Source organism: Oreochromis niloticus, linkage group LG17 (genome assembly GCF_001858045.2).
Source record: "Oreochromis niloticus isolate F11D_XX linkage group LG17, O_niloticus_UMD_NMBU, whole genome shotgun sequence".
Taxonomy (NCBI): Eukaryota; Metazoa; Chordata; class Actinopteri; order Cichliformes; family Cichlidae; genus Oreochromis; species Oreochromis niloticus.
The window spans coordinates 16,320,204-16,341,664 of NC_031981.2; the positions used below are offsets into that span (position 1 = coordinate 16,320,204).

Sequence of the window (21,461 nt, forward strand, 5' to 3'; positions counted from 1 at the left end):
TTCCACAGTTTATTCTGTCTCCTGTGTTTATTTTTGTGTATGTAATGCTCACCATCAGCCCTCCGTGAACACCACTCCCCCTCAGGTTGGGGGCATATTCCGCCAGGTCCACGGAGCGGAGCCACTCCATCACTCTGTGGTTGGTCCACTGCGAGATCTCTGCTGGTGTCACGTTGCTCTGGATGACGAGGGAATAAAATTGATAATTAAAAAAAAAAAAATGACGGGTTTAAAGCAAAAGAGAAGGGCGGGTTGGGACTTCTGCGTGATACCTCATCAGAGGGACGGCGTCTGAGACAGTTGGGGTCGTAAGAGTTGAGGCGGAGGACCTGGATGGCCCTCTTGATGCTGAGGTGATGGAGAACACTGCCAACCTTCAGAGACAGCAGGTCCTCCTGGGATAACAACAAAGAGTTACCATCTACACACGTCACCTGTCGAATGACTTATTCATACAAAAATCAGACAGAATATGAAAGAACAGCTATTTTTGAACTTTTTAATAAGAGTAAATCTGAAAGCTGAGCGGAGCTCACCACTGTCATGTAGTGCAGCATGCGTCCATCAATTCGAGCCTCATCAAAGTGACTTTTGTACTGCGGGAGACCAATGTCATCCAGCCATCCTGAAAACAAACAGCCTGTTTGAATCAAAGCTAATGGAGATGATACGTGCAGGCCGTGAGATGACGGCACTCACTCGTCACCCAGTTGTGGTCTAGTTTGCCCTTCAGATCTTCTTCTGATTCGACAGCCTGCAGGGCCAGCTGCAGCTTCTTCCTGTGCAGAGGGTGCTTCACGCCCAGCTCCTGAAACATGAAGTGTGACGTTTATTCTGCCTGTTTTAGTACAAATTTAGCAAATCGTGTATTTGATCTCCTTTAGGACAATTCAGATGAAGTGGCATAATTACAGACTTGTTTCTTCATTTATTCTTAAAAATATATATAAGTTTATAAGCACTAAAAGTACAAAGATAAAAAAAAAAAAAATGTATATGTAAAAAAAATGTTTCCACTGCTGTCACTGTTACCTTCTCCAAGTCATGCTGTGATGCTTGCAGTAACGTTTGTCCTGATTTGATCCAGCTCTGACCCTGCGCGACATAAAACCCGAGGCCCTGCTCATGAAGCCACGCACAAACTTCCTCTTTGCTCCACCGTGAGAAAGGAAGATCAACAGCACTGAGAGAGAACGAACATCGATAAGCAGCATTCTTAAAACCCTCAAATAGGAAAAAACACTTTGTAGTTTTGCCTTTATATCCAGCAGTTAATAATTAATAAAATAACATTTTAATTAGGTTTATAAATTACATGTTCTAAAACGGTTTTTGAACGCCTACATTTGTTTGGTGTCATGTGACCAGCCAAGTCTGGGACCGGCTGTAGCTCTGACCCCACCCCTTCTGAACTCCATCTCGGCCGCATCATCGAGGTTGAAGGAGGTAGAGTGGCTCCTCTTTAACCTGCATCGCAATTACATTAGAAACGATCAAAGATACATTTCCTCCAGTTCAAACACCGACGACGCGTCGCTGAGTGTTACCTGCCAAAGAATCTCTTGAACCCTTTGGACTTCTTCTTGGTTTCGGGCGAGGACGTTGGAGGTGATTTATCGTGGGATTTCCGGGGAGGAGCACCGGCCAAGTCGAGGTGCTCTGTGCCTTTGTGCTCCGTCTCAGCTGTGAAAGTTAAATACACATGTGAAACCATACAAGCTGGAGCAAGCATGGATGACCAACCACCGTGAGCACAGATATTCCAGAGATCTCTGGATTCAAACAGGACGAAAGCAACACAAACTGGAGAAGCATCACACATGCAAACATCTACTCATTTACAAATAAGTAATGCAAAAGAAATTAAACCTGGAAAAACACTAAAAACGGCATAATTGCAGATGGTTTAATGTCATGGATAAAAGACAACTGGATGTTTTTGTGATATCTTTGATAGAAACATGTCAGAGTAAGGTGCAAGCCAATGGCTGAGAGAAGAAAAAAAAGAAATCCCAATAAAAAAAAAAAAAAAAAAAAGCTTTTCATTAGTGGTTTCCAACTTTTCTTGCAACTCAGTCTGGTTTTATCTCTTCAGATCTTTAAGATATAAATATTGAAACAGTGAAAGAGAAAACAATTATATTTATAAACTCATAAACATGTTATAAGATGTCACAAACAACAGCAACAACAAAGTTGGGAAACACTCATTTTTTAGGAGAGTGTTTCTATCAAAGACCAGCATGACAGGGATTCATGTAAAAAATGTTTACATTGTCGTGTCAGTGCTGGCTTCAGTTCATCCAGCCGTCTCACCCAGAGCTGCCATGCTGCAGGCCAAAAAGGCCACTCTGCTTCACTGTACCTAACACAGGTGCACTGGCACTCCGGGTGCGATCTTCACAATTTACAGAGCCATGAAGGAAACATGAACATAAGTAATAAAATAAAAACACACACAAACAAATACAGAAAAAAAAAAAACCCAAATGCCTTCTACAAGATGGCAAAGCTCACCGAGGTTCGGGGCGCTGCCCGTCTGCTTGCCTCCACGTAGTTTGAAGAAGCCCCGGCCGAATGAAGCGCGGGCTTTCTTGGTACCAAAATTCCCCTCGCTTGTGGCGTTTCCTTTAGCTGGAGAAGAGGAACTAGGTCCTGTTTTATTTAGGCCCTATGAGGAGGGAAAAAAAAACAATATACAAAAGAATTAAATTACAAATCACAGGAAAAAAGCAGCTGCATGTTTAACCACTAGGTGTCAGAGGAGGACAAGCTTACACACAGGACCCTGTGTCTGGCGCTAATCATTCATAACAAGGAAGATCTATTCTACTAATTATTCTACCAAGTATTTTTGATATAACAATAGAATATTATTATAGAAATAATAATAACAATTCTAATAAGTATAACAGTATAATCAGCCAGAGCACATCAGAGATAGCCTTGTGTAAGGAGCTTGGAAAGAAAAGCGTCTGGACTTCTTTAAGTTGCTTGAAGACGTTTCACCTCTCCTCCGAGAAGCTTCTTCAGTTCTAAGGGTCAAATGGTGGAGAATCCCAGTCCCAGTCCTTTTGCCCCTCTTTGGGGGGGATACTCCCACTGGGTTTAAATCTGGGACTCTCCACCATTTGACCCTTAGAACTGAAGAAGCTTCTCGGATGAGAGGTGAAACGTCTTCAAGCAACTTAAAGAAGTCCAGACGCTTTTCTTTCCAAGCTCCTTAGACTACGATGACCTGGATGACTGAGAACCTTCACAGACACCCAGAGATAGCCTTGTCTTACTTGATCAGTGCTGCTGGTTCCAGCTGAGCTGCTTGGCTCTGGGACGTCTAAGGTACTGAAATCACAACAATGAGAATTCAGCCTCAAGCACAGGCTAAAAAAATGGTTTAATAATCTAGAAATGTTCTTAACATCAAGTAGAAGTAATATTACATAATTAAAATTAATGTGTTAAAAAAAATCAACCAAAAGAAAGGAAAAAATGAAATTTGTGAAGGTGTAATCAGAAGAATGCATTAAATTACTATTCTGCTAACCAGACATTAGCAGCAATTGTTACACAGAGTCATTTAAATTCGATGTACCTAAGAAGTGTTCCGCTTAAAGCCTTTGCTCACTCAAAGTACACCCACACAGGTGTTTTCACATCGGTTCCTTGATTAGACCTTTTATGTTGGCACAAATCTTCCCGACTCCACTCAGTCCTGTTGTAAATGCTGTGCGGTACAAATTTCACCTTTATTTTTGTTACTGGTATGGAAATCTGTGTAGCCTCAGATTCCCACCTTAAAGGTCTAATCACACCAAGGTCTAATGCAGGGATGAAAGAAATGGACTCAAACTACTGAATAATTTCAGCAACAACAGCAAACACTATTAACTTTTTACACTTTGACGCTGCGTCACTAAAAGCAAATAGCATCGCCAACACACCACCTCCTTTATACAATCTAAATTTATTCAAGCTGATGTTTTGCTGATTAGGTTAAAGGTCCCAGACATCACCTAGAACTAGACTGATATTTGTGCACAAAATGGAAATTACTTCATTTGACCCATGAAACTAAATAAAGTAGAAAAAGAAGGGTGTCTTTTAATTACAGCAATCAGGTGTGAAAGCTTGAGTTTTACCTTCCGGCTGCCTGAAGCTGTCGCTCTCTATCCAGTTCGTTCATTTCAGAGAGCACCGCTATGCATGGAACAGACTGAGACAACAGATAAGAGCACGATGAAGCAAACACATTTTCCTAAAGCAGAACATGCACCCACACCAACAAACAGAACAGCAAGAACCAAAGCTCTGAATTCCTGGCAGACACAATTTCAGAGTGGGAGGCCAAAACTGAGTTTTTATAAAGGAAGTCCACAGTCTGGGGTTCATCCTGTGTCAGAACTGTTTTGATAGAGGTTGTGTTTACCTCGCCCAAGCTCCTTCCTGCCTCCCCCTCCAACTCCACAGTGACCTGATCAACCTCCATGGCTGCAGAGACCGAGGGATCATCTGGGATATCGTGATAGTCATCTTCATTCAGCTTCTCTGAGAGAGCACAGTCAGGGCAGTCAGCGGGGACGCCATAAAGCACAAAACCACCGACATCATTCTTACCTTTTCAAGGTTCATTGGCAGTGTTAAAAGCATTCCAACATTGTGGATAAAAGTACAAGAACATGGGGGCTTTTAACAGTCAAACAGGCAGTTTTGGGGTGCTTTTTGCATTTACTTTAGTTACAAATACTTTGACAGTGAGAGAAAATGTATTTGTAATGGCAACACAAGTCTTGCAGCTCTACAAAAATAATCATGGATAGAAACAGAAAGGAAGTCTTGTGAAAAGCTCCCTCTTTGCTGTGAAGTACACCAGAGCTTTTCAGTAATTACTATTCAAAAGAAAAGATGTCTTTTTCTACTGCCAACAGGTTTTGGGGGTCAAAAACTGTTTCTCTTAAATTTGGAGAATTGGGTGTTTTACATGTTTATTTTGAACACTTTAAGAACCAAAAGAGCTATAAGAGCTATAAATGTGTTTTAAATCCAGCTTCGACTCAGTGCATAAGTAGTTTTAACAACAAAACTGTAAATATTACTGTGAGCACATTTGAAATTTATGAGATTAGATTTTCTGACCTTTGACCAGCTCCTGCATCTTTTTGCACTTTTTAAGGGACTCCTCCAGCTCTTTAATCCTTCGTTCCTGGAGACAGACACACATTATGTCATTACAATGATGACTCGAAGTGAGTTAAAGCTGCTGCTGAGCTGCTGACGCACTGCACACTACCTTCTCATCGTTCTCTGACGTCAGCGACTCTAAAACCCTCTTCATCTTCAACATTTCAGTATCTGGAGAAAGAAGAAGAAAAAGAAAAAAGATGCTTTATACTTGTGAACATTTAAACATCAGCTCCTGCGGGCTCTGAAAGCAGCCAACAGAAACCAGAAATAATGAAGCCACTGGGGCACAGTGTACTGGTCAGAAGGGCTCTTGTTTCAGCTTGCAATGAACTCTTGATTTAGTTATCGCTACAAATTAACAAACACAAGGTCTGTGTCTGTTTTTTCAAGCAACACCACACAATTAAATGCACACCCCAACCACTTGATAACGTAATCCAAACCTAATGAACTAAAAATGTGCACAGGCTGATATGTTGTATAATTTCTTGCATTCTTCACCACCAGCAGCCACACCAGCGTAGTGGGGCTGCTGACCCACAGACACAACCAACAGCAAAACAGGCAGATCTAGCAGCTCAAGAGCAAGATTATTCCCTCGGGCGAGGTTGTGTCAGATCTGGTTTGGAGGGCAAATGTTGGCCCACTTAAAATTACTGTATGTGAGACTTCTAGCCTGTGCTGTGCAAACAAACCATTTAAAACACCACTAATAACTTTTTAAGGTGAAACTTTGGCGTCTTCACTGTTTGTCCTACTGCCCTGAAGAGTTCAAGCTCTGTGTGTGAGCATCATTTACTCCACTTAAATGTCTCAACTTAAGAAAAGCCTGTTGCTCATCAAATCACCTTCGCCTCGAATCTTGTGCCAGCGAGGTCAGCAGCATGCACATTTATTCTCTGCAAGTTTCCCAATTGCACGTTAACTGAGTTCCTCATTTATTTTTCTAGCCTGCTTCATTTCTAACTTCTGATGGATTTGTTGTGCCTCCATGCCGAGATGGCTGAAGACAAAACAAAAGCCTTCCTGTCTTTAGATTTTACTACACAGAACATGTTTACAGACAGGCCAGCATGACAGAAGCACAACATTCCTCCATCAGAGTGGATAAGATAAGGTCAATTGTGGGGGTGGAAGGAGTAAAATAGTGATGTGCTTGGTATGGATCGTACAGACAGACAGATAAGAAGTTAAAAAACGAAAATCAGGTTCAAATTACCTCAGACTGTCTGTGAAATGTAAGATACTTAAAAAAAAAAAGTAATGGAGAAATCCAGACGAAAGCTGTGTGATATTTGTCTGGTAAGGCTTCTAAAGGTGGATATAGTGTTGCTGGAATGGAAAATGTCTATTTTTCTAATCCTGAAGCCAATTTTGGAACTGAAGTGCATGAAATAGAACATGACAGTTATTAAAAACAGCTCCCACCTCTTTCTGCCCCCTCAGCTCTGTTGTGGCTCTCCACCTTCAGTCTGCCCTCATCCTTCAACCTCCTCAGCTCTAACTCTCGCTCCTCCAGCTCCCTCTGCAGAAGCTGCAGCTCCTCCTATAATGAGGGTTGACAAAGCCATAATTTATCTGCAGCATTTAATACTAGGAAGCACAGAAAAGTATCTAATGCATTAAACAATCTGGAAAGAAAGGTATGCTTGTGTGGAATGCTTAAGTTAAATTATTAGAGGCACAGCAACTTTAGGGTGACTCTTAAGCAACAAATTGTTTAAAAAAATGATGCCTGAGAGCTGCATGCAATTAAAATGTTATTTACCTTGCTATAGATCATGAGTTATTAGGAGTGCATTCACTTTGATTAACAGGTGGGTGCCACTGGCTGTCTGTATAACATTACTTCCAACAATATGAATCATTGCTAGATTGGTTAGCAAGACTATTGTCTAAATAGTCTTTAGAGGATATATCATCTCTGCATTGGTCCTGTGCACAGCCTACAGATAGCTTCACAGATCATCGTCTACATGCTGTATCCGTTGCCCATCACCAGGGGGCAGTGTCACAAACACGTAGTCCGTGGGCTACTCTTGCTTGTGCTACTGTTGGTCTTGCCAGCCACAAAAAAAAAAAAGGAAAAGTTATAACATACGAGGAGCTTAAGGAGAAGAATGTTAAACAAGAAAAGCTTTCTCTGCAGCCATTAATTCTGTATTCTTTTTTACCTTAGCGGGAGACTGTTTTAAGGTTGTCCTGTTTGTGGTGAACTGCGCTGTCACTTACCATGTACAGCATCATCCACATGAAGCTACATACTACTGGGTTATTTGAGGACTGCACAAAGCGTGTGTAGATAGTTTGCAAATCTCTTTGCGCAGGCAAATACCTCTGCAGAGACAACCACTGCACCAGAAATTTGCATTTAGCTGATGACTTTAAACTCAATGTTCTCATCCAAGTGGGCTCCCATCTGGCTTCCAAAAACAAGGTCAGTCAGCTTGCTGACCTTGGTCTTCAAAAACCGTAGCTTACTGACCCGTTGAGTGAGGTCAGAGCGGCAAGTCCACCCTTTATCTACAGTCTATGTATAGACTAGACTAAAGTGATTAAGCCCCTTGAAAATACATGTACACATTAATGTCATATAACTTGAGACAGTCTTGTTTTTCAACTATTGGCTCCATCAGATGAATATTTACATAAGTTCAATGATTTGGAAAACGACAACTAAATACCTGCAAAATAAATGAAACTCTGACACGTTTCTCCATAGAAACGTGTCCAAATTCACATGCTCAGGTAAACTGAATGTTATATGTAGAATAAGTGGCGAGCTACGTTACCAAAACACTGCAAACTGAACAACCTGTTTAACACACTGTGGCACAAGTGATGTGATTCAGCGCAAACTCAAACTAATCAACAAATTGCATAACAGTCAGCATGCAGACTAGTATCTCACACAAAAACTACTAATTAAAAACTCAACTACTTTAATATAGAAAATTTACAAGATGTGCAGATTTATAAATGGATAAATATCCTGTCCCCCTACGCAAACTCAAAAAAAAAAAAAAAAAAAAAAGACACTTGCTGATTAGCAATGCTTCTGTCAACATTTATGTTGCTCTACAGGTGTAGAGAACAAAAAGTTAATACAGGATTTTACAGGAAATCCAATAACCGGTAGTACTGGTGGGAGCACTTACAGCAAGTGTGGTGAAAGTCAGGAAATCAGTGCGCAGCAGTGAAGGAGGAGCGCAGGCTTAGAGGATCTTAAGGGCCAGAAAGAAGAAGAAGAAGAAGAAGAAGACGAAAAAAAAAAAAAAAAAAAAAAAGGGCTGGAGATTAAACCTTCACCTCAAGTCCAGTGAACCGACCAATGTTCCACTTTGGACGCTTGACAGGTTAACATGTTGCAGAAAGATGTTAACATAACAGAAGAAATGAAAAGCGGAAGCCGAATAGAAGAGGGGTGGAGAGCAAGAATAAGCAGAGAAAAATGTCACGGGGAAAATCAGAAGGATTTAAACATGTAATGATGCATTTCAAAAGATTAAAACATATTCAGATCTCCTGTTATGGTCAATTACAAAGCTGTTTGCTGAATGGATGTGAACTACAAACACTCACTTTGGTAGCTTTGAGTTTCTTCTCACACTGCACTCTTTCATTCTCTATATCAGTCACCCTGAACTGCAGGTCCGTCACTTCCTGGTACAAGCCCTGGGGAGGAAAACAGAACTCCCATTAACCGCTAAACTCTGATACAAACCTGAACTGGAGAGCTTCGTGGAGACTGTGTGTGGGAGAGATGTCTGTTTTTTTGTCTCCCCTTCTTCAGCAGAAGGAGAATTCTTGCCAAAGGCATCAACATTATTTTCAGACTGATGTCTCTCAGGAGGGAATATGAGGAGCTCAGTCTACACATGGAGACAAATCCTAGACTTAAGGGAAGGGTCACGGTTAATTAATGTGAAACTCCTTTTATCCCAATCAGCAACAGTGTAGGAGGCCTGGGAAACTGACTTTAAATGCAATGTGTATTTACTTTTTCCGTGATTCTAAACCCTTCATTCTTCAAGGAGGACATGCTTGAATGGAAAATTTATCCAAACACTTTAATTTCTTTTGGGGGGGTTTCTGCCAGCACAAGAATTTCTGGTACACAGAAAATATTTGATTACTTCTTGTTTAAATCATCTTCATTTGTATTGAAAACAGGGTTTGGGGTTTCAGAGAAGAGACGACTTTTAAACCGTCTCACTCCGCTAATATCCTGAAAAGTATAACATCTTCATAATACAAGTGCAAAGCCTGTTCGGACAAAGTGGAACCAAGTTTATTTTGTTGTACCCACAATTTACAGATGCCCCCTAAACATGTCATGCATCCACTTTTTTGGTCCCCCTTTTCTCTTACACCCCCAGATGCTTGGTTTGAGGGCTAGGGTTGGTTAAAGATTTGGTACTTGGCTGTGATGGTTAACTTGAGTAATCCATTAATGTCATGAACTTCCTTTGACCTGAAACTGACAACCCGAAACTCGCTGCTGCACTTCCCTCAAGTCTCCACCAACGCAAGTCTCCACCAACGCACCTCCCAAATTTAAAGTGGATGTAATGAACAGCAGGGTGAGAGAGAAGAACATACAAACATAGTGATTTCTGTATTTCTGTCACAACATCAAACAGTAAGATATTCTATATTTTGTGCGGCTATTGTTTTAGCATTTTCATCATGTTGATGTACAAGAAGGTTATTGGTTTTGGTAGAGTTTGCGTGCATGCGTGTCATTCTGTTTGTAAACAAGTTAGCTTGAAGAAGTTTGAATGAATTAAAGGTCTTCTTTGCACACTGCACACTAATACCCATTATACATTGCCTGCTGCTGCATAATGTTAGTGTAGTCAAAGCAAACATCTGTCATGCTACCCTTGTCTGATTTTTACTGTACTACAAACTTCTTAAAGTATGCTTAAATGAATATATACAAAATACAATACCATTGCCTTAAAAGCAGATACTGCCCAGACAGTGAATTTTCTTGGGGGAGGTTTGCACACTCTTAGCACTTGTTTGGAATATGTGTTACTGTACTGTTCTGTTATTCTTGGCATATAGCGTCTGAAAGAATTAGCTGCTATTGGTTGCTGTTTACACTGTAACAAAAGGAGTGCACAGAAAATTAACTGGACTCATTTTGATTCTGGATATTTATAAGGAAAATAGGCCCAGCAAATACTGACTAACAGTGTTATAGAATATATCAATAAAAATCTCTATATTTTTACTAATCATTTACACCCGCCTGGTGTTATGGAGCCCAAAGAAAAAGAAAAGGAGTTCCCCTTTAGATATGTTTTAATCAAATCATAATGCTTGACACAAACCTTCTCTTTAGAAAGAATAGGTTTGTTTGATTTGATAATATGAAGTGAGATTTTAAATGTGTCAAAAAGCTGCTCAAGGTTAAACAAAAACATTATAAGGTCATGAAAACTAGGACAGACAAGACGGCCAATCAGGGTTTTCATTTAAAGCTAAACGGCACCAAAAGGGGGGGAAAAATTTATATTCTTTTACTGCGTGGAAAGTACACATAATATATCCCAGCTTCCGAGCACAGTGTGTGGAAAGCTTTTTAGCCTGTGAGAGTGGAGAAAGGGGTATGGGTGGGTGGGGGGGAGATTCTGGCAGGAAACAGCTGCTGGAGCACAAGGACTGTTTAAATTTCTTCTGTAACCCTTAAAGAAGTTCACGTTGCACCACATGACAGATCTCAGTCCAGCCAAGTGAGGCCGACCTTTGTGACTTTAAAACAATAAGTCGGTGGCTGCCAGGATTCAGAGTCGCACGGCACATTAGACGAGGTGCAGGTGCATCTGAGAATTAGAGTGCGATCTTCTTTTTACAGCCTACATTTTGAGGAAGGTGCTCTACCTCATTGCCTCTGTGATCTCTCTCCACAGTAGATAGCTTCAGCTTCAGGCTGGACACCTCGGTCATAAGCTCCAGCTTCTGGGTCTCCAGTGCTGTCCGGTTCAAAAGCTCCTGTGGAGCAACATTCACATGCAGTAAAGGCTGCACTAACATATTACCAGGAAAGAAGAAAGTTTCAAAATGGGTGGTCTCGGCTGTCTTAAACAACCGTTAAGTGGCGTTCAATGTGAGTATAGAAAGAGCCCTTACCTGCTGAAGAAGCTGCTCAGTAGCATTGAGTTTCTCGCGATGTTGCTCAAGACAGCTGTCTAGATCTCGAATCTTTTCACCTTGCACCTCCACCTGGTCTGTTAAAACACTTACCTAGACAATAGTGAAACATGTTTTATGACCTTTAAAGCATAGAGACATTAGGTTGACATTTTGGGGGAATATGCTTTTGTACTTTCTTGCAGAGAGTCAGTGTGGTGGTCAACACTGTTCTCATGTGTCTCTGTATGGAAAATATGTAACTACAGCCAGCAGCCAGCGAGTTTCGCTCAACACCGAGGCTGGAAATTGGGGGGGGGGGGGGGGGAACAGCTGGCTCTGTCTAAAAGGTAACCAAATCTGACTACTAACTGATAAATCACACAAAAAACAAAAGAAAACAACTATTTGTTTAATGAACTTGGCAATTTCTTTGACTCATAACCATCTGTCTGGCCAAGAAAAAGCTCTGAAATGTAATCGGCTCTAAAATCAAATATCATCCATGGATGGATTTCAAGTGAGTCACAATCATGAGCACTTGATTAAGGCGTTTTCAATGTAACACTTTCTGCCAAAGTAGCCTGTTGAACTTCCATGTCATATATTTGATCTTGATTTTGTTCTATGAGATTCTCTCAAAGACACGGTGTCATTTTATTTGAGACCTCCTCTAGCATTAATGTAGTTACCAAAGTGTATTTTATGTAAACAGTCTCAAATGCCTGCACAGATTTGCCTAACAGTTAAAATAAAGGGTACAACTATTGGGAGGGGGAAAAAAAACAAAAAAACAAAAACATATCTGGACCTGTACTAACAGAACTGAGCTTATGAATTCAGTAGAGAAAGAAGCAATTTTTAGATCAAGTGCGCATGCGGTGACACTGTGGCTTAAAATAAGAATGGAGAAATAATAATTTGTTCCTGTCCACCAGATTTCTTCCAAATCTATTGTTTAATTTTTGGCAATATGCTGCAAGCTTACAAAAAGAACTGAAAGCACCTCTTTGATCCCACTAATTACACAAGTGCTAATAGCCACAATAACACTTAATTGCACATTCAAGACAAATTGCTCGACTGTTTTGCAGCCGTGACAGAGAGCTTTGCTCACGCACCTGAAGAATAAGACACTCTTTGTCACTCTCAAGTCGTGACAGACGCTCTTGGTAGACTGCTTCGGAGCTGTGGACGTTGGTCTGAAATAAGAGATGATACAAAGTGATCTGTATTGTTTGAGCAAACAGTTGCATTTGCAATGCGAGTGAAATAAGGCTTTAAGCTAATGTTTCTTTTAATATAAGAGCTCATAAAATCAGGAGAAGGTATATAAATTATGTTGAAATGTAGATCTGCCTGGGAGTACCAAACTGAAATACACAGCCTTGAGCTACATGGATATTCCAATGGATAAACTGCACACTGTTTTCTTGTATAAACATATAACTCACAGTCACATGGTTTACCCTTGAAGAAATGAACTGATATGCATTTTAAGACTTTCAGGAAAATGTGACGGTCATCAGTGTTCTCACATGAAAGTGATTTCAGAATTGAATGAAAAGCAAACTTTTCTCAAATATCGCAAATGGAGAGACGAGAGGGAGCGAAGGAAGAAAAACATGAGCCTCACACTGAGTCAGCATGAGTTTCTATGATGGAAACTATTTGCAGGGAGGCTCCTATAGAAAATCCATCATTCACACACCCTGTCAAAACATTACTTCTAGTATAAACAAAGTCACAGTAAAGGCAATGGAGCACAATCAAGAGATGAAAAGCATAGAGGATAATTCATCCCAGGCTAAATCTGCGCTGTGCAAAGATATGAACTATGCACATCTCATTTCTGCACATACAAAAATAAATTAATTTAAAAAAAACAAAAAACACAACGGCCTTTAGGTTTGCAGTGACATTTGCTCTCTGCTCAGGACAGCAAGAAAAGAAGAGCACATTTTCATTTCCTCATACTTATCCACATGTAATCTTCGGGTGAATCAACTGCACCTGATGCAAACCTAAGAGCAAATGGATCCAACAAGAAAGCAATAAACTCAAAATGACCTCAACAGGTTAAGACGCAACTGAGACAGATGATGAAAAAGTCTCTTCAAGGGGCATTTATAACCTTTATTGCTCCCAAATGTAACTGCAAGGTGTTAAATTCAGCTCAGTTCCACATCAAAGTAGACTCCTTCTTGATCACTTTCAGCACAGATGCAGTCTTTTAAACCTAATCTGAGCACTTGCATATCCAGTGATGCAAGCTGGAATTTCAGAGATCAGGACAAAGTCACAGGAAGACAAACCTAGCTAGTAGGGCTTGTAGCGAACAAGAGATTACAGTGGCCGAAAAAACTCCCTTTTTACTGACTGCTTTACTTTTTTCAGTAAAGCATGCCCTTGACCTGAGTCATGCCCTCTGATCTTTGACAGAGGCAGTGAACCAACTACGTGTTAGTCTATGTATGGAACCAAAGATACGGCTTCCATCAGCAACCTCAATCTATGACATAACTTCATAAACTTCATGGAGCAACAAGGGGTCCACTCAGTGATCTAAAAACAGCAATCACGCTCACAGGGGTCCAGAGGTGTGCATGGAGATGTCTTCATTTGGAAATTCATGACACTTTTCGATCACACTTCAACCTAAAAGACCAGACAAAGAAATCTAGATAGAACCCTACACGGGGTCTTTTTACCATTCGTCCGTGCAGCCACTCCGCCAGACCCTCTGCAGTGGAATCAGGAATCTGACACCGCAGGTTGTCCCTCTCCTCATTATCCATCAGCTCCAGTGCTGCCCGCAAATCCTCCAGCAGGTGAAGGACCCGAAGGCCACCGAGGAAAGGCGATGTGGGAGACTGGCAGTCAAACAGCCCGTTGGAGTAGTCCATGGCCTTGGAGCCTGGCGAAGTGCAGGGGGAGGATTTAGATACATATAAAGGTTGTTATGAAATCTACATTTGTCTTTGATCTGCTTTCATACAGCTGCATATTCCAATTATTGGTTTCAATCATTAAAAATTGCTATTGCCTTTGTTACTGCATTGATTCCTATAAACAGTCACCAACATATCAGTCTGTAAACACCAAATACATCAAACTAGATTACAGCATTTATATAGCTTGTTTTGGGGCTGATAATCATTGTTACAGTATCTAACAATGATTGTGATAAAAAGAATAAAAAGAAGAATTAACTCCTGGTGTATAAAGAAACTAAAGCTCCTTTTAACTGCTTTAAAATAATTGCTTCATAGTTGTGCACATTTCTCATGTATCAGTTCTTTTTCTATGATGTAATGAGATTAAACAAAACGTTTTTGATGAATTTTCACGAGAGAGTACTCTCTCTCGAAGGCTTTGTGCAAGACGCAGAGCATATGTACAGAATAGGGGTATTCGATTATGCCAAAAATTATTTTGTCAATAAGATTATGATTTGGAAAAAATTTATTAAAGTTCAAGAAAAAAATCCTTGTCTTTTCATTAATTCCATGACATTTAATTATTAAAAAAAAAAAAAAAAAAAAAAAAGTTTAGCGAGGTGACTGGCACAGAGTGAATTAGAGGCGTGAAGTGTGCTAAAAGGTCAAAACAGGAGCAGTTCTGGAAAACAATTATGTAAATTATTCATTTTTCATCTCAATTAACTTCTTATCTTGCCAAAATTTTAACAGAAATTAAAATCTGATTAACTTGAGACAGCCCCAACAAAGAGACACCATTTTTAATGACAGCAGTGAGTAGGGAGACAAACCGACAAAAACAAAAACGAGGTTACACTACTAGATTTAATAGTTGCCTGCACAGATGCAAAAAGACTTTCAAGTACTGCAAGTGACCTCTGTTTTTTTTTTTTTGTTTTTTGTTTTTTTTTTTAAAACGCAAACAAAAAAAAGTTGATGTGCAACTCCCATATCGGAGTAGGGTTATGGATGACACTCACTGGCAACTACAGAGGTAAAACTCTGTAAGTACATAGCTGTTTGACAGGTGCAGCTCTTCACAGGTTTCATTGAACATTTTAATTGGGGTCTCCATCAAATTCTCAAAGACCATTATGTTTGCTTAAATAGCTCACATGGTTTTCCCTCTGAAGCCATTTTACTCCTACTCAAGTAAACATTTCAGCAAATTAAAGCATCATAACAACTTTTAGGTACTTTCTTGGATACTTTAATGCAGACGTGGCGAGAATACCACAATCATGCAAACATACTGAGCAAACAATATTTGTATGGTGTCCATCAGACAAAATATAAGATAATAAAGACAATTAAATCTCTCTGTATAAGTGGCGACTGCATTTTATTTGGAAGCAAATGCAGCAGCAGACTGATTTCAAGTGCATGATCTTCCCACCGTGTGCTTCAGCCCACTCTATACCATCTGTCTTAAATGTCAGCCATAATGAAGATGCTCAACGGTAACGAAGAAAGAGCTAGGCTAGGTAAACGAATATCCAAACAATCACGGCTTCCCCCACAGTAGCAGGGCACCGGGGCTTGATGATGCCTGTGGTTTCTGCGGAAACAGTGGGGACTGGGTGATGTCATGTGATCAGCCGTCTCGTTCCCATTGGAAAGGTCAGTGCTATAATTACACACATCAGTGGAAAAGTAGGGACTCGAAAACTGAAGCCTGGTCTGCTCATCTGCAGCGGCACAAATATACAGAGTGCAGCCAAAAGCTCGCAAGCAAGAGGTTTATATTCCAAACTCACAGAGCTTGAATAATCATTAGTTTCCATCACGGCAGGGACAATGGAAACTTACTTTAATTCTTCATGCAGTGGAGGCAGACCACTAGAAGCATGGTTTCAGCTTCATTTCAGACTCATGTATATTCAGAAGGATTATATTAAACTGCAGGTAAAAGTGGGAGGAGGGCACACGGTGTTATTGTCCGCTAGACTTTGTATTTGCAATTTAATGATTTCCAGATGTGACTAGACCCTCATAGCTTACCATGCCCACTTGAAAAAGTGCTATTCCCAGGTCTTAGAGTCCAAATGTTCACTGTGGTTACCTGCTATGATCCCATCCATTTGCTCCAAGGCTGCTGCCAACATCTCGCTAGCGTCAGACATCATCTTGTGTTCAATTGTTCTGAAAGAGAAGACAAGCATAAGAAAAAAGGGAAACTCCATAAAAGATCTTGGCTGGAACTGGCATTAAACTATAACTTCAAAATCAAATCACTGCTAAATATGGTGTCTGCAGCAGTCTTTTTTATGTTATCAGTTCACAAACAGACTTTGATCGAAAAGATTAAAAAGTGGCCATCCTCCAAACTGCTGGAGTATTGCATATGAGGTAAACGTTTTGCCATTACTGCCTAAAAGCTCTTCAACTTTTCATCAAAGCAACTATTCAAACTGGATCTGGCTAAACAGATGTTTAACAGCACTCAACTACAACTTCTAAATACACCGTGTGATGAAGATGGTGTTTCATGCCCACATGAAACCACATACAGCATCATCAACAGCCCCTAAGACAACAGCACCAACAGCTTCTCTTCACAGAATTCAGAAATTTAATGACACTAGTGCAGTGTTTATTTGGATAATGCTACAAATTTTCTGAAGCTACAGTTTACAAATCTTCCCTGAAAGCATCTGGGTTGGTCCTACGTCAGTGTTTTGAAAAACGCTCAGGTGTAAGCACACACTCATTGAATGTGTGCAATTGTGCTTGTTAAAAAAGTGATTGTGTGATGGGCAGACTTAACTCCAGCTTTTGAGAGCTACTCTTCCAAAAGAAGTTTTGAATGAAGGACTGGTTTGTCACAGTAAACCAAAGACTGAATAGATTAAACATCTGAAGTCATCTTTGTTGGAAACAGTTTGTTTTTAAAAACAATCTAAATGATTAAAAATGATTACGTATCAAACTTATAACTTTGTTTGAGGGTTGAACCCTTTGGTTTTAGAGTTAAAGTGAGAATCAGAATCAGGCTAACGAGGGTAAGGATGAATGTCTAGCATTTGTTTGGCTACTTTGATGGCTAAAAATAGGTTACAAAGACAGTCCCCCACCCCCCCCAAAAAAGATGGCTAAATGTTGTTAATTGGTAAAAGATTTAGACTGCAGGCAGGTGAGTTTGACCTGATTCTCTCAAGTGCTCTTTTTATACAGACAATGACGTTACTGACCCATTGCCAATTAACTTAGTTAGCGCCAAAAGGTTCCTCCAGCTGTTTCTTTTTAGTACTACTTACTCTTCCAGCCTTTTGTTGTCCCTGTCCCAAGTTTTGTGTTTTAATACGTTGCTGCCTTCAAATGATAATGAGAATAACGAGAATACTTTTCATGAAATAGTAAAATGCCTCAGTTTAAACAACCAGTGTTTTAAAATGCTGTATTTGGGATAAAATATGGATTTGTATGCATCCCATACTTTTTAAAATAATAGTCCACATTATGATATGTCGTGTTATTTGTTTGATATTGCATTAAAAACAATGTGGGCATACACTGGCCCTTTTCTTGTGCAACCATCACTCCTAATGTTACCCAGTAACAGTTTTTAAAATATAGCAGATGTAACACGCTGGACTAGCTGGACAAGTTTTCAACCAAGAATGTCAGTATTCCCTAAAATGCCAGGTCTCAAAGTCTACTGTGGTGAAAACACTGGAACTTGGTGGGAGGGATGTTTTGATCCAAAACAGGACTGGAGAGCCACTTCCTAAGAGTAGGCAGACAAATTTGCAAACTGTTCATGCCACGTCTAAACAACTAAAATTAACATGTGCAGCAAAGAAAAGCAAGACAACAACAGTAAACTGCCATTTCTGGTGAATCAGGCAATTCCCTAAAGAGTCCTTTACATATATTTTTGATGCCACCCTTGTCCCTGTTATAGTTACTGGTAAGGAAATTACACTGTTGATGCACAATAGCCTGTTTTGAACCAGAAAGCCTGCCTGTATGCATGCATTTACATTTCCACTTGAAAAAGAAATAACTAAGTTATCACTAATCTTGTTACAGTAAAAGGTCTCATTCTTCCTTTTCAAATGACTGCTGCATCAAATTACCCTTGCAGTTGGCGACACAAAAAAGGAAAAAAAAAAAAAAAAAAAAAAAAACTGGCTGCCTCAGAGACAAAAAACAAAGTGATTTCCAGGACTTATTACCCAGAAGCCCTTATTTCCGGCGAGTGGGCAGTCACGAGTGCTCATGGCCAGGCTCCTCTCTAAAATAATGGCACTATTCTCCCAGGGGTCTCAGGCCTTGTAGCTCCGGCATGCTCGGCATTTCAAACTTCCATAACAAAGTTGGACAATATACCCATGACCAGTGGATTCAAACACTTATCACATGTCTCTCTTTTACTTGCACTGGGCACTTATCGCTTCAAACAAAATCTGATTTAGAGGAACTGAAATAGTAAACAATATGGCACAGAGAGCCCAGCTGTCCGACATAAAAACAGTAACCCCACTTGTTCAGACACCGCATAGTAAAAAAAAGGGGGTGGGGGGGGGGTTGGGACTAGTGGCTTCGCCTCATTTCCTCCCTCTGTGGGGTCACAGTGTCATACCCAGTAGGGTAAGAAATTGGCATTAAGAGCTTAATTAAGACCAATGACCTCAATATGTGAGCTGGGTCTGCTACAGTCTGCTGTTAAAACAAGGAGCCTTAAGTGCTTTGGCGCCTGGTTTAACTGCAGAGAAGTGGGTGTAGGTTTGTTCCAAAATGTCATACAAAGTGCTGTATTTGTAGTACAACATCAACATATCATTACGTTTGAATCTAAACAGAACCCTGGTTATGCAGACACATGCATCTAAAGATATAACAACCTGCTTTCCATATAAACTGTAAAGTTTCCAAGTGGAATGAGGGTGGAGGCACACCACCGATGCACTTCTCACTACGACTGCTACTACTATGCTTTACTCTGTGATTTGATGGAAACAGGATGCTTTTTGAATAAACTCTGGAGGAAATGTATAGCTCAAGAGTCATATTTGTTGCTGGAAACACTTTTTTGAAATTAAAAAAAAACATGTAAATAATGGAATCATTCACAAGACACCCTAACTCATGCTCTGTTCAGCTGTCCTTAATGGTCCCATTTTTTGTCCCTTGAGGAGATATGAGATATGAAATAGAATGAGAATATTTGAATATAAAATAAATCACAGTGTGTTTGCGTACTTGAAAGCGATTTCCATCTTTTTGTGTTGTCATGTGATAAAAGCCACACCAAATCTGGAATGAGTTTCATGTGAAATCCTATTTAGTAACAATTCCCATGAAAGTCAAAATGCCAGGTCAATTTATGTCTGGAAAAGAGTCAAAACAGGAATTAAATGAGCACACGAAAATAGAAGTCAATTTTGTGCTGGCCATGCAGCAAATAGATGGCACTGAAGCCTTTCGTAAAAACTGGTTTGGTCATTCTTTAGACTCAAAGCCTTTAAAATGCCAGGGATTTTCAACTTTTACTCACATCAGTGATGAACAGGTCATCCATTTAAAAAAAACAAAACAAAAAAAGTATGAAAAAATATAGTTAAACCTAAAGATGAGAGTCCATCTGTGGCCTTGTGAAGAAGGGTCCATATGAAATAATATTGTCTGATGCCTGAAGCGTAGGAGTGATGACGGCATACATTCCTAAGCAGGCCAGTTCTCCCACAAACTAAATACTAATACCAGGCAGTGACATTCCTGCTGACCTTTTTGACCCTCTTTCCTTCACACTAAATCCCCCAAGGACTGTATTATGTCAAAGCCCAAGACATTTAAACTGACCCATGAAGGGAAAAGATAAAATGCCAACAAGAAACAACAAACAAAAGCTGGCGTGTCATATACAAGGAAACAACTCAAATGGGTTCAGAGATTTTACCCCAAGCAAAAAAAAAAAAAAGACCAAACGCAGCAAAGAACTGATTCTACAAACAAGTATTGTCTATCCGCTAGAGCCAGAAATATCCTATTCCTCTGTGCCATGGAGCTCCATTGTTGACCACAGTAGTTTGTTTTGACATCACACATGATCCATCCTGTGCTAGAAATACTAAAGCTCCCAAAGTCTATTCTTCCCTGAAAGTCAAAACACATGCAAACATTCAGTCCTGCTGAGGTAATTTTTCCTCAAAAAAAAGAGTGTCCATCAAGACCACAAACATCTTTGTGGGACTGAGCATCATTGTTATCCCATATATTGAGACGATGTGATGATACTGAGACAATGTGGTGATATTGAGACGATGCAGAGCCAGCTTCAAGTGGTTGTAGCTTTTCCTTAGGCCAACTTCTTTGCCCTGTACGCCGAGCTGGTTGTTGTATAATCTTTGATCGTCAGTGTCAGGAGAAACAACATCGGGAAACAAAACCGTAGACAACCTCTAACTTGATTTCACAACAATTACCCTTTATATTTTAAGTTAAAGACCGTACAATATTAGAAAGAAAACCCCATCGGATGACTGTGATCAGATGACCCTCTATGAGCAAGCATTTGTTGACGGTGGTGAGGAAATACTCCTCTTTAACAGGAAGAGACCTCTGCCTGAACCAGGCTTAGGGAGGGGTACATATCTGCCGGGACCAGTCAGAGGGTAAACTTCTACGAAAGAGGTGGACATTTCACTCCAAGCCTATTCAACTGAACAATGCTCTTTTGATACACTTTTACAAAGCAAATATCCACTTATATCCATCACGAATATATTGCTCACAAACCTTAGTTCACTCTAAACTAAAGTTTTTATTTTAAAAAGGGCCGTAGTTCAGAGGCCTAAAAACAGCTTTTTTGTGCTCAAAATGACATAATTTCAAATCACTGCACATATCTGAATGTACTTTATCTGGAGCATGAAGGTCTGAGAGGCCATCTAACACTATAAAAACCACACCATAAAACCGCATTAATAACATCATTCACTTATTGTTCTCCTCTTGCCATTTGAATAAATGTTTTTCAAAAAAAAGGAATCAATGCTACTGATCTAATCCATCTGACGGAAAAAATTTTCAATTTTAAAGAAAGACAAATCAGTAAGAGAATCAAACTCGACTTTTCTGGGGCTGAGAGGTGGTTTTAACATCAACCAGATGGATTTGGAGTGATATCGAAGAGGGAGGGGGGAGGGATGAAGC

The 21,461-nt window shown here is 40.0% G+C and overlaps 1 protein-coding gene across 2 annotated transcripts in view; it reads right to left on the reverse strand.

Moving 5' to 3' along the window:
• The window catches only part of LOC100695320 (liprin-beta-1), a 28,744-nt gene that overhangs the window by 3,870 nt on the left and 3,413 nt on the right, over nucleotides 1–21,461 (reverse strand). For both annotated transcript variants that reach the window (XR_002056906.2, XM_005456623.3), the window contains exons 2-21: nucleotides 16,366–16,445; nucleotides 14,034–14,239; nucleotides 12,444–12,524; nucleotides 11,323–11,436; nucleotides 11,074–11,184; nucleotides 8,764–8,856; nucleotides 6,610–6,727; nucleotides 5,288–5,349; nucleotides 5,134–5,200; nucleotides 4,427–4,545; nucleotides 4,140–4,213; nucleotides 3,288–3,342; nucleotides 2,518–2,671; nucleotides 1,548–1,683; nucleotides 1,345–1,467; nucleotides 1,033–1,183; nucleotides 700–808; nucleotides 537–625; nucleotides 273–395; nucleotides 53–178 (exon numbers count right to left, since the gene is read on the reverse strand). Coding sequence is in view for 1 of the 2 variants with exons in the window: in XM_005456623.3 (XP_005456680.1) it covers nucleotides 53–178; nucleotides 273–395; nucleotides 537–625; nucleotides 700–808; nucleotides 1,033–1,183; nucleotides 1,345–1,467; nucleotides 1,548–1,683; nucleotides 2,518–2,671; nucleotides 3,288–3,342; nucleotides 4,140–4,213; nucleotides 4,427–4,545; nucleotides 5,134–5,200; nucleotides 5,288–5,349; nucleotides 6,610–6,727; nucleotides 8,764–8,856; nucleotides 11,074–11,184; nucleotides 11,323–11,436; nucleotides 12,444–12,524; nucleotides 14,034–14,239; nucleotides 16,366–16,429 (2,175 nt within the window). In the remaining variant the exon portion in view is untranslated. The remainder of the gene's footprint in view (nucleotides 1–52; nucleotides 179–272; nucleotides 396–536; nucleotides 626–699; nucleotides 809–1,032; nucleotides 1,184–1,344; nucleotides 1,468–1,547; nucleotides 1,684–2,517; nucleotides 2,672–3,287; nucleotides 3,343–4,139; nucleotides 4,214–4,426; nucleotides 4,546–5,133; nucleotides 5,201–5,287; nucleotides 5,350–6,609; nucleotides 6,728–8,763; nucleotides 8,857–11,073; nucleotides 11,185–11,322; nucleotides 11,437–12,443; nucleotides 12,525–14,033; nucleotides 14,240–16,365; nucleotides 16,446–21,461) is intronic.